Source organism: Phyllobates terribilis, unplaced genomic scaffold (assembly GCF_046119375.1).
Source record: "Phyllobates terribilis strain yellow unplaced genomic scaffold, ASM4611937v1 Scaffold_1__5_contigs__length_1240528914, whole genome shotgun sequence".
In the NCBI taxonomy this organism is placed as follows: Eukaryota; Metazoa; Chordata; class Amphibia; order Anura; family Dendrobatidae; genus Phyllobates; species Phyllobates terribilis.
In genome coordinates, this window is record NW_027362761.1 from 275,371,536 (window position 1) to 275,385,381 (window position 13,846).

Below are 13,846 nucleotides of genomic sequence, written 5' to 3' on the forward strand. Positions count from 1 at the left end.
GTATCCTGACCGTGCACACTGTGAGGATTCACAAGTCTGCAGTCACATAGATTGACTGCAGACGTTCGTGGCAAACCTTGACAGCCCCTTTAATATCTGAAATTGGAATAACGCTTTAACATGTACAATAATTACATTCAGTTTTATTTCAGCAATTTTGACATAAAGCGGAAAAAAATTAATTCTGTTTATGGAGACAAACTGAGTAAATTAACTCATGAGATTGCCATGTTCAGTCAGATGATTAGCATGTGAAGAATTTTTACTCTATCACAATTGTGAGGTAGCGCTATTGATCATGTTGAGGGGCACTCACTTCACCTGGTCAATTAAAGCACACATGCAACGTTTTTCGGTAATCTGAAGTCCAGCAGTTTATTGCACCTCATAAACTGCTTACAACATAGTCCATCTCAGTGGCTCGCTGGAATGTTACACATGTAATATCCTAGAGCCTTTTCAGTGGCAGCTATGCCCGCTTGGCTTCAGATACAGACTTCAGCAAGGTAACAACATCAATGTCCATATCAAGCACCGTTTTTACCTTTGCCAGCTGCTTCCATCAGCTCTGTTCAGCCAAAGCTGTGGTTTAAGGCTCACCAGGTGTGGCCTCCAAGCCTCGTGCCTTCCAGGGCTAATGGAGTCCCAGACACAGGGATCAGATCTCTTTGCTTTCCTCCGTTTCAAAAACCACCCGAATATATATATATATCCCACTGTGCGCACAGGACCTGTGATGATGTCACAGTCATGTGATCAGTCACCTGAAGGGGAGGTACGCGGTCAGCCAGAACACACCTCCTCAGGCATTTTGGCAATGCAGCAAGCCGCTGCATTACACAGTGCTTTTTTACTTCAACTGGACTCGCGTAGCTTTATATCATGACATAAACATGCTAATGTGGGCCTCATTCAGATGTCCATGAATCACGTACATGTTCTTTCTGTATTTTCCAGATAGAACACGTACATAATTAAAGTTTGTGTTGCTGTTCACATGTCCGTGTTTTTTTGCAGACCGTATGGCCGTTCAAAAATCACGGTGACTTGTCCGTGTTTGATTGGAGTCACGAATCACAATAACTCATACTTGTCTACGAGTCAGTGAAAATAACAGACAGCACATATTATCATCTGCGTGCTATTTAACATCGCAATGAATAGGAGAAGCTTTGCAATTTATTTATTGTTCATACGTAAAAATCACTAATGATAAAATTTGATACACTGACCAAATACTGATGAAACTCGGACTGTTTTTTGCATATATGAAAAATCAAGAATGTCTGAAAGAGGCCTTAGGAGCGGCACTACTACAGTTTCTTCCTCACAATCTTAGCCATGATTATTTTGAATCAACCTTCAGAGTCAAAATTTTAGTGTTTGAGTACCTTCTCACACAAATCCTATCTTTGGAGGCACTGCCCTACTATGTATGTCCATCATCCTTACATTAATGTGTTTAGTTTTTATTAGGGAAGAGCTGTAGCACATTGGCTCTGATTCATCAAGACTGGTGTTTTTCTTGCCGGTCTTGATGAGGGGAAAGGATGGATTGCAAGGCCTCTGATTCATTAAGAGACACATGAATCAGACGAGGCACAGAGTGGTGTGTGCCTTCTGCAAATCTTACTCCAGTCCAGTGGAGTAAGATTTGTGGCGAAGCAAACACTGCTTGTCTTGAATTTGACTAGCGAGCGTCACTACATGCCTGTCACACCCTTGCATCGCCCACGTCTGAGCTAGACGAAAATGACATGAAAACACCAAAAGTCGCAACATTTTTGCACAACTTTGTATTTTGCAAAAATTTTGCGAGTTTTCAAAGGTGTTTACTCTAGAATTCTGGCAAAAAAGCTTTGATGAATCCAGCCCAATGTCTTGAAGTATTTACATATTCCTCATTACCCCAGGTAACCTTGTTTGCTTCATATTTGACTTTAGTGGCTGAGGCAAACACTTTTGTCCAGATTCATCAAAGCTTTTACTCCAGAATTCTGTCGTAAAAAGATTTTAATAGTCGCAAAATGCTTTCACATTGCGACTCTGCTCTGTCATTTTGCAGATTATTGGCAATCTCTCACTTTTTTGGCCCATCTCAAACAAAGTGGGCAAAGATGGGGCGAGGTGGATGCACAATAATCCCCGCTCATCTAATTCATGACAAATGGCGGCGTTCCTCAGGTCACAAATCCTGGAGTGAGATTTGTGGCAAGGCACACTCCACTCTTAAGACACGCTGGATTCATTAAGAAGTGTGTGCATCTTAATACATCAGGAGCATTTGACTCCAACAGAAATATGCTGAAGTCAAATGGGGCAATTATCCATATCTACTGTACAAGGCTTGAAGTCTAACTTAGACTTCAGTCACTACATTGGAACACCTTTTTAACACTTTCTCAACATAGAGATTTTCCGGTTTTTGCTCTTTCATTTTTTTTCCACCCTTTGTTACAAGAGCCATTTGCTTTTTTACTTTTTTCGTCCACATAGCTGTATGAGGGTTTGGTTTTTCTGGGACAAGTTGTAGTTTTGAATGACGCCATTAATTTTATCATATAATGTACTGGAAAATGGGGGAAGGTCCAAATGTGCCCAAATGGTGTGGAAAACAGTTTTCCATTTTTTTTTTTAATTTTGTTTTCACAATGTTAATTGTGCTATAGAAATGACCTGGCAATATGAATCTCCACGTCAGTACAATGACGGCGATGTCAAACATTCATATTTATGATTTTTATCTGTGGTAGAAAAAATTCAATACAATACAATGTTTTCATCGCTTATTTGCATTTTTTTGCGGTATTGCGGCAACCAAAAAAAAATGTAATTCTAACATTTCTATTTCTATATTACTGGTTTGGTTAATCAATTTAACATTTTGATAGGTCAGACATTTATGGATGCACGATATCAAATATTTTTTCAATTTATTACTATATATTTAATGTGGGAAAATTGGGGAATTTAAATTATTTTCTTAGATTTTTAAAAACTTTTTTTAAAATTTTTACTTCTTTATTTTGAGTCCCCTCAAGGGACCTCTCATCGCTTAACCTTTTTGCCGCAATACCACGGTTATGGCAGTATGTAGTAAAAATCATGATCTCCTATGAATGCCAGCCACAGGCTGGTGTTTATAGGGGTAACGTTACCTCAGACACATGGGAATTTAACAGAGCCCTAGCTGTCATGGCAACCCAATAATACCCCATGATCTCGTCACCAGGAGGGTCAATGGGCTCCCCTCTGTCCGTGTGCTTTAATTACCACTGTCACCGATTGACAGCAGCTCTAAATGGTTAACAGCAGCGGGCGAAACTCCGCTCCAGAAGCAGATGATGGCTGTGTCACACAGCCAGTGCCTGCTGGGAATGATGCAAGCTCAGCTGCTGAGCTTACATCAAAGAAGGGGACCTGATATATGACTTAAATGTACGTCATTTGTCAGGAAGGGATTAAACCTCCTGTTGGTGGCTGCGTAGGTCCCTCCTCTCACTACCCATGCCTGGTTTGACTGGTTTGACTGAACATAATCTTTGCATTATGTTAGAGGCAATAAGATTTCCAATTTTTTTCCAACGACGTATGTACTGTCTGACATTCTTAATTTCTTCTGGGGTTCTTTGCAATAGAGCCCCTAAGGTGTGCACCACATACAACACATCCATAAGATAGGGAAGTGCTTACTTTGGGTAAAAACCTTTTAAATTTTTTTCTAGTGCAGTGTTTCCCAAACTCCAGTCCTCACGGACCCCATCAGCTTATGTTTTCAGGATTTTCTTAGTATTGCACAGGTGGTGGAAGTATCATCAAGGCATCAGTAATTCTCTCACCTCTGCAGCACTATAGAAATCCTGAAAACATGACCTGTGGGGGGCCGTGAGGACTGGAGTTTGGGAAACACTGCTGTAGTGTCATTATAGACATGCTGGCTATAATTTTTATTAGGTACCATGTTATGAAACTCATTTTGTCACACACAGACACTATAGGGACAGGCCCAATTATATCTACTGTATGTTTTTGTGTGTGTGTGTTTGTACTTTACTTATATGTAACTGTATACATTTCTACACAGATCCAGAAAAGACACTCAAGTGGGAGTATGGATGATAGACCATCAATGTCAGCAAGAGACTATGTGGAGTCATTACATCAGAATTCAAGGGCAACCCTTCTTTATGGCAAAAACAATGTTATGGTTCAACCTGTAAGTAACGCACTTTGTATTATGAAACTTTAAGATCACTATACATTTTAGGCTACGTGACCACGATCAGGAATTGCAGCGCATTGGACGCATCGTATTTCCGCTGCATCCAAAATGCAGCGTTCTAATTGCCGTACTTTTTTGTCAGTACATGCGGACCCACAACATGTAATGACATTCAATTGGTCAAAATCCGCAGCGGAGACATTAGTCTCCGCTACTGAAATTGACATGCCGCGGCTCGTAAACCCGCACCGCGGGTGAGTTCATGCAAAGTTAAATAGAAGCACAGTGGGCATGGGATTTCTATAAATCCCATCCACTGTGCTTGTAATGTAGAACACAGCATGGGCATGCAGCCTTATAGTAACAGTGTCAACAATGGATATTTATAGTCTGGTTCCACTCACTATATAAAATGTGTGCTATCTGAATTTGGGGGTTCGGGAAGAAACAAAAAAGTAATGCTTTTTTTTATTTTGCTTTATCGGTGTAAGACATGTTGAGACCTACTTTTCAAATAGTAAATAATAATTTGATTAATATAGCGGCAACATATTCTGCAGCAATTTACAATGCTGAGGGCGTGGAACAGTTTAAACAAGAGGAAACAGAGCCCTGCTTGTAGTATATGGTCCAGTCATCATTATAATAAATGAGGATATTAAAGTAATGCTGCAAGAACCAGTCACCATCCAGTCTCTGTATATGTCCTAGAAACAAAGTGCTGCTGAGTGCATGGAGGGTGTAGGAACTGATGACAGAAGAGACAAGATTCTGAGAAAATGTGGGTATGAAGAACAGAGAACAGTTATATTTTTGAAGTGAGGTGATAAGCCTTTCTAAAGAGATGTGTTTTTAGGGCTTAAAACTGTGGAAACTGGGAATTAACCAGATTCTCTGGGACTTTCCTTCCTCGGCATCACAGAAACCTGGCTAACCCCCTCTGACACGGCCTCTCCAGCTGCACCTTCGTACGGTGGATTCCACCTTTCTCACACCCCCCGCTCCAGCGGCAAGCATGGTGGAGGAGTAGGTTTTCTCCTGTCAGATAACTGCTCCTTCACCCAAATCCCACTGCCACCCTCCATTACTCTCCCCTCTTTTGAGGTGTACTGTGTGACATTTCCCTCTCAGCTGTCTATAAACTTCTATCCCCCACTTCCTCCTTCTGCATTGCTCCATGGTCTTCCGCAGCCACTCACAAAGATGGCCACACTCTATACCTCCTCTTCACCCAATTCTGTTCCCTACCTAACCTCTCTAACTCACCTCTCCCTCTTTCTGACCACAACCTACTTACATTCTCTACCCTCTCCTCTCCAGAACCACAATCCCCACTCCTCAAACTTGCACACCCTCGCATAAATCTTAAACACCTTGACCTACACTCACTCTCTGAATCCTTTCTCCTTCTTACAGACCTTAGTTCCCTACATTATGCTTTATACAACATCACAACAGCTGCAGCTCTCAATCTGGTCACCCCCCTCACACAAACCAAAGCTTGCAGAATCAACAGGCAACCCTGGCACACCAGCCTAACTAAAGAACTGCGACGAGCCTCCAGGTTGCTGAGCGGAGATGGAAAAGGTCCCACTCCAATGAGCACTTTATCGCATTCAAACAGTCCCTTACTACCTTCAAGTCCACACTCACTGCAGCAAAACAAACTTACTTCTCATCTCTCATATCCTCACTGTCTCACAACCCTAAACAGCTATTCAACACTTTCAATTCTCTCCTCCATCCTCCAGCACCTCGTCCCTCTCCTCTCATCTCAGCCGAAGACTTTGCTTCATTCTTCAAACAGAAGATTGACACCATCAGACAAAGCTTTTGCCTAAAGTCCCCACAGTCCCTCCTCATCTCTACTCAACCCTCCTCCTTCAAAACCAGCTTCTCCACCATTACAGAAGATCAACTTTCCTCTTTACTCTCCAAGTCACACATCACCACCTGTGAACTTGACCCAATCCCGTCCCACCTCATCCCCAACCTTACCACAATCTTCATCCCAACCACAACCCACCTTTTCAACCTGTCACTAACAACTGGTTTCTTCCCCTCATGCTTCAAATATGCCTCGATCACAGCCATCCTCAAAAAGCCCTCACTTGACCAATCCTCTGTGTCTAGCTATCGCCCCATATCACTTTTCCCCTTTGCCTCAAAACTACTGGAACAACATGTCCATTTTGAACTGTCCTCCCACCGCTCCTCCTGCTCCCTCTTTGACCTCTTACAATCTGGCTTCCGACCGCACCATTCTGCTGAAACTGCCCTGACTAAAGTCACCAACGACCTCCTAACCGCCAAATTGAAGCGGCACTACTCTGTCGTTCTCCTCCTGGACCTGTCATCTGACTTCAACACAGTGGACCATTCCCTCTTACTACAGACACTCTTATCTCTCGCCATCACAGACTTGGCCCTATTTTGGATCTCCTCATACCTAACATACAGGACATTTAGTGTCTCCCACTCACACACTACCCCCTCCTCTCGTCCCCTATGTGTTGGTGTCTCCCAAGGTTCAGTCCTAGGGCCCCTGCTCTTCTCCATTTACACCTTTGACCTGGAACAGCTCATAGTCTCACGGCTTTCAGTATCACCTCTATGCTGATGACACACAGATCTACCTCTCTGGACCCGATATCACCTCCCTACTAACCAGAATCCCACAATATGTGTTCGCTATTTCATCCTTCTCTGCTAGATTTCTAAAATTTAACATGGATAAAACAGAATTCATCATCTTTCCACCATCTCACTTAACTCTGACCTATCTATCAAAGTCAATAGCTGTCCATACTCCCCAGTCCCACAAGCTCGCTGCCTTGGGGTAACCCTGGACTCTAATCTCATCTTCAAACAACATATCCAAGCCCTTTCCACTTCCTGACGATTCCAACTCAAAAAATATCTCCCGAATCTGCACATTCCTGAACTACGAATCTGCAAAAACACTAGTGCATGCCCTCATCATCTCCCACCTCGACTACTGCAACCTCCTGCTCTGTGGCCTCCCTTCTAACACTCTTGCACCCCTCCAATCTATCCTACCTAAACTCTGCTGCCCGACTAATCCACCTTTTCCCCCACTATTCCCCGACCTCTCATCTCTTGTCAGTCCCTTCACTGACTCCCCATTGCCCATTGTTCAAAACCCTAACCTTGGCATACAAAGCCATCCACAACCTTTCTCCTCCATACATCTGTGACCTAGTCTCCTGGTATTTACCTGCACGCAACCTCCGATCCTCACAAGATCTCCTTCTCTACTCCCCTCTCATCTCCTCTTCCCACAATCACATACAAGATTTCTCCCATGCATCCCCCTACTCTGGAACTCTCTACTCCAACATATTAGGCTCTCGCCTACCATGGAAACTTTCAAAAGGAACCTGAAGACCTACCTCTTCCGACAAGCCTACAACCTGCAGTAACCACCGCTCCACCATACCGCTGCATGACCAGCTCTATTCTCACCTACTGTATCCTCACCCATCCCTTGTAGACTGTGAGCCCTCACGGGCAGGGTCATCTGTCCTCCTTTACCAGTCGCTGTCATGTTTTTGTTCGAGATTATTATAATTGTTTTTGCTATGTATACCCCTTTTTCACATGTAAAGCGCCATGGAATAAATGGTGCTATAATAATAAATAATAGTGCATAACAGAGAACTGGCGCAGCAGGAGAAAAGTCTTGCAGGTAAGTGTGGGAGATTTGTATTATAGATGATGTTAGTCTTCGATCATTAGCAGAACGGAAAGCATGGGTAATGTGGTAGACAGAGATGAGGGAGGAGATGAAAGGTGGTTCAGCACTGTGGAGATTTTTGTGGGTGAAAGTGATAAGTTTGTATTATACTCTGTAGCTGATGGGCAACCTGTGCATTGACTGACACAGGGTGGAGGCATCAGTGTGGCACCTGGACAGAAATAAATGTCTTGCTCCTGCAGCCAGAATAGATTTGAAAAAGGAGTGTTTAGTAAGACTGAGACCAATTAGTAGAGCTTTGCACTAGTTCAGATAAGAATGAATAAGAGCAACATTAGGAGTTTTTGCAGTTTAAGTATTAAGAAAAGTGTGGATTCAGGAGATATTTTTGAGGTGCATGTGGCATAAGCGCGTGCTTCGATATACGGAGTGAAGGAAAGATATGAGTCAAATGTAACCCAAAAATAGTGGGCATGCTGCTTGAGAATAATGGAAATGGCAGTATCAGGTGGTTTAGGTAGGTTACTAGAGGGTGGAAGCACAAGAAGTTAAGTTCTGAAAAGATTCAGTTTCAGATGGAGGGAAGACATGTTAGTCAGCGGACAATCTCTAGTATTTTTTAGTAGCGTGGGGGTGAAGTCAGGAGAATGTGTATAATTGGGTATCAACAGCATAGAGATGTTACTGAAAGTCAAATCTGTTGATGGTTTGTCCAGTAGGGGTTGTGTAAATGGAAAAGGAGGAGCGGACCTAGTACTGAACCCTGAGAGACCCAGACAGTGAGGGAAAAAGAAGAAGAGTCAACATATGATACAGTGAAGGTGCAGTCAGAGGTAGGAGGAGCACCAAGAGAGAGCGGTAGGTATACTTGAGGCTGATAAAGCGGAGCATAGTTAGGATGAGTTTTTGGTCCACGGTGTTAAATGCTGCAGAGATTTCCAGAAGAATTAGAAGAGAGTTAGATTTAGTTTGCAGTCAGTCATTAGAGACATTAGTAAAGGCAGTTTCCAAAGCGGAAACCAGATTTTAAAGGGTCAAGAAGAGCGCTATATAAAAGACGGCAGTTAGATGGAAGTAGACCAAATGTAGGAGTTTAGAGATAAAGGGTAGATTATTGATAGGTTTGTAATTCACAGTGTACTTCTGGTCAAGGGATGTTTTTTTGAGTAATGGGGTATAATGGCATTTTTTAAAGAGGAGCAAAAGATACCAGAAGAAAGAGAGAGGTTAAATATTTTAGTTACGTGGTTAATGACTGCTGATGAGAGGGACTGAAAGGAATGTAGGGAAAAAAGGTCACTGGTGCAGGTTGTAGGATGAGAAGAGAGGAGCATGATAAGTCTGTCTTCACTGAATACAGATTTTACCTCAGAATTGAGACTTTTGATAATGGCTGATCAATTTTGGCAGAGAAAGAAGCAGATTTCTCTGATAAGATATATTACACAGTTGCTTATTTTCATGTGCACTATTGATTTATTAAATAAAAATTAAAACGACGGTTACTCTTTCAACGACTGGTATATTGTGTTTTTTTGTCATATTGAAGGGTTTACCTAAGATTAAAGAAAAAGGATCTGCTTTATTTCCATAAACAATGCTATTCTCGTCAGTGGGCTGGTACTCATCTAAGTCCTTTTCAAGTAAAACGGACTATGCTGCAGCACCAGGCATGTCCCATGCATGGACAACAGTGGCACTCTGTTTCTATGTCAGTGGGTAACCGCTCCATTTCCGCATGTCCCTGGCAGGAAAACGCATGTACAATCAGCATGCGTTTTTTTCTGCCAGGGAGATGCAGAAACGCCCAGGAAAAAATCCTGAGCATTTCTGCATCGTGGGCACATAGCCTTAGAAAGAAAAACTTTTTTTTTTTTTGTTTGAGATTTGAAAAATTCGTTGAGTTCATGAGAAAGCTGGGAATTATAACAAATGTGCTTCATACTGGAAATGCTGTTGTAGATATGTTTCTCTATTCCTTATACAAGGTAATAGTTTACAAATTACTCCTTTGCAGAAAGGTTCATGGAAAACAATAAAATGTGTGAATGGGGGTTATATATCCATGTAAAAAAATAGCGCTTGTATGAAAACTGTCATCAGGTTTTTGCTATCCCATCAGAGAGCAGCATGATGTAAGGGCATCAACTCTGACTCCAGCCATGTATCACTTTTTTTTGCTGGGTGCTGCACTTTTGATAAAATCACTGTTTTATCTGCTGCAGATATACCAGTTGCCTGAATGCTGAGCTCTGTATAACCCCACCCACAACACTGATTAGCAGCTTTCTGTGTACACTGTGCATAAGCAGAAAGCTGCCAAGCAGTAATAGGGGAGAGATTGGACTACCTGGCAGCAAGCTAAGTAGTCCTGTAGTGATCAGGGTCGGACTGGGGCACCGGGACACCGGAGAATTCTCCAGTGGGCCTGAGTCCTAGTCGGGCCCCTGAGCAGGACGCATGGGGGCCCGCTGGTTAACATGGGGGCCCAAAGGTGGAGGGGGGGGGTCCTTGCTGTGCACTTGATAGAGGCAATCTGGCCTGCTTCTCGGACCCCCAGGCTCGAGGGGCCCATGGCCAGATTGCCCTCATTGTGTGCAGCGGCAGGCATGGAGCTATCCCTCCAGCTCTGCTGCTGACATGAGGAAAATGGCAACAGAGCAAAGGGATCCTTCCTCTGCTTCCTCCCTGACACAGGCTCGTGCTTCTTGATGACGTCATCATACAGCGCGTGCCTGTGTCAGGGAGAAAGATGCCAGACAGGAAGCAGAGAACGATGCTGCGGGGGAACGAGCAGAGATGATAAGTGTTGTTTTTTGTTTTATTTTTTAACTAGAGCGATGGTGCTGGAGGACGTGAGGGGAGAAGAGGGAGAGCAATAGTGCTGGAGGAGGTGGGGGGAAAAGAGAGAGTGCAATGGTGCTGGAGGAGGTGGGGGAGAAGAGGGAGAGAAATGGTGCTGAGGAGGTGGGGGTGAAGAGGGCGAGCAATGGTGCTGCAGGATGTGGGGGGAGAAGAGGGAGAGCAATAGTGCTGGAGGAGGTGGGGGGAGAAGAGGGAGAGCAATGGTGCTGGAGGAGGTGGGGGGAGAAGAGGGAGAGCAATGGTGCTGGAGGAGGTGGGAGGAGAAGAGGGAGAGCAATGGTGCTGGAGGAGGTGGGGGGAGAAGAGGGAGAGCACTGGTGCTGGAGGAGATGGGGAGAGAAGAGGGAGAGCAATGGTGTTGGAGGAGGTGGGGGAGAAGAGGGAGAGAAATGGTGCTGGAGGAGGTGCGGGGAGAAGAGGGAGAGCAACAGTGCAGGAGGAGGTGGGGGGGAGAAGAGGGAGAGCAATGGTAATGGTGAAGGTGGGGGGAGATATGGCAATGGTGATGGAGGAGGTGGAGGGAGATATGACAATGATGGAGAAGGTGGGGAGAGCACTGATGGGGAATTATTTGGATTCTATATGCGTATATATATCATATCTGGTCTGGTCACGGTGTGGTGGTATTTCTCCCTTGTATGTGGTATTATTCGGTCACTATGTGGTGGTAATATGTGGTCTGGTCACGGGTATCACTGTATTTCTCCCTTGTATGTAGTATTATTCGGTCACTATGTGGTGGTAATATGTGGTCTGGTCACGGTGTGGCGGTATTTCTCCCTTGTATGTGGTACTATTGGTGTTGGTATAGAGGATTGTGTTGTGTATGGCAGTCATTTGGAGAAGATTAGGAGAAGATTCTTATTTCCATTAGTGATTAAATACTTGGAACAAGATTGGAACAAGATGCACTTACAGGGGTTCTCCGGGGAAAACAAGTAATCACCTCGCTATAGGATATGTGATAAATAGCGGGGGTCTGAATGCTGGGACCCGCACCGATTGGTAGAATGTGGAGTTTTTATCCCCATTAGACTGGAGCTCATGTGCGACTTGGCCACTGATCCATTCATTCCCTCAGTGGCTGTTCTTGTTTTTTTCTGGAAGCCCCAAAGAGAATGAATGAGGCTGGGGTCAGACATCCCACCTGCCGCTGCATTTTAAAATGGGGATAAGTGTCCTGACAGGGATAAAACTACCCCATTCTTCTGATAGGTGCGTTTTCCAATGTTCGGACCTAAAGGATCAATAAGTGATCACCTATCCTGTGGAGCCAATGGATCGGTGATAACTTGTTTTAACCAAAGAACCCTTTAATACAAACTACCATAATTGTACATCACAGTTATATTATGTGCACAGTAGATGTGCAGGAGCCGCCTGCGTCTTACAGTTGACGCTTCACTAGAACAGGGATAACCGCTATCAGGTATTTGCATATAGCTGTAGGGTGGGCCCCGAGGATCAATTCCTCCTGTGGGCCCCAGGCACCCCAGTTCGACACTACTAGTGATAATCTTTGAAGTTACACATCGCTGGAAGTCTCTGCTACTACATTATACTGCTCTCAGATTAGGTAGCAAATGCCTGGTGACAGATTCTCTTTAATGATTGAAGGGAAATAAAATAATGTTCAATCTAAATACCTTCATTAATTTCCTTAGAGAGACGATATGGAAGCAATCCCTGGATATTTGTCTCTTCATCAAACTGCAGATATAATGACCTTAAAATGGACCCCAAACCAACTTATGAATGGCTCAGTTGGTGACTTAGATTATGAGAAAAGGTGAGTACATTTTATTGTGGTGTTATGAAGTTTTGTAACTTTTCTTTACTTTTGTAAGTTACTAAATATGAGTTATGCTCTAATTACACAGTGTATGCCAACTGTACAATGCAATATTGTATATTTTCTATTACTAATCATGCCACATCACATTCCTATGATGGACATGGATAATATTTCCATTTGACAGGTAAGTTGTTGTGTCTGTCTGAGGCCACAGGCTCAAAAAGGCTACCTCTGACAGAACTGACATGAGCCACTCAATCCGGCAGATTCCAGAGGAACCCCAGCCTCTTCACCCTTTAAACCCAGCCCTGTACGGGAATCTGGTATTACACTGGGGTCCACTGGATTTCTTCCATGGATGGGCTGCTGGTCAGAAGAGCAACAAAGGCAAGAAAGGTCATCATGCAGGGTCAATACCAAGAGGTCTCATCAAGGATAAAATCAGACTACATGCCGATATCAGAAAACGTGATAAATCAGGATACTCAACAAGAGCAAGGACTAGGGCTATAGACCAGGTAAACAGAACTTATTGACTGGCAGTGGAGGGCAGAGTCCCAAGGGTTTAAATAGATGACAAACCCACCTAGGACTCTCAGAAAGGAGTAATAAAGCCCAAACAACAATTAACCCCATAGTACCCTGATCTATCGGCACCAAAATTACCAGGAATAAAACAGTACTGTAGCAGTCACATGTCATCCGCAACAAAGGTGTGGTGATACCCAGCAGCTTAAGCAGAAACAGAGGGGACATGAACTGGCACAGCTGATAAACAAGTGCAGTTAGCATCTTGTTAGACCCTGATTATTATTGCATCATTTCAGCCAAAAGTAAAAATTTCTCTTGCTCCAGAATTCAAATGTAGTAAATGTGTGATCTATTTTCCTTTAATGTTCGGCTATTTCTTATTCGTCCGAGATCATATATTGTGTGTCAGATTTGACAGGGAACCAGACTAGGTCTCCTTCTGACACAGTCAGTGTGTACTTTTTCTCCATCTTGCTTCCTTTTGGGTGCAATACAAGTACAACCAATAATTGTACACAAAGAGGCATTGACATCTGACACTATGCGGAAATGGCTACACCACCAGCCCAAGTATTGTACAAATAACTGTTTTTTGATTATGTGATTGAGGAGGAAGGACCTGCCATTGCTGGACTTGGATACACTATATGAACAAACATTTTAGGACACCTACACATAACATTTACAGAAGCTTTTATGACATCCCATTCTTAAT

The 13,846-nt window shown here is 43.5% G+C and overlaps 1 protein-coding gene across 3 annotated transcripts in view; it reads left to right on the forward strand.

Moving 5' to 3' along the window:
- The window catches only part of SGSM1 (small G protein signaling modulator 1), a 291,384-nt gene that overhangs the window by 134,536 nt on the left and 143,002 nt on the right, over positions 1 to 13,846 (forward strand). For all 3 annotated transcript variants that reach the window (XM_073672889.1, XM_073672894.1, XM_073672899.1), the window contains exons 8-9: positions 4,085 to 4,216; positions 12,470 to 12,594. In XM_073672889.1, coding sequence (XP_073528990.1) covers positions 4,085 to 4,216; positions 12,470 to 12,594 — 257 coding nt within the window. The remainder of the gene's footprint in view (positions 1 to 4,084; positions 4,217 to 12,469; positions 12,595 to 13,846) is intronic.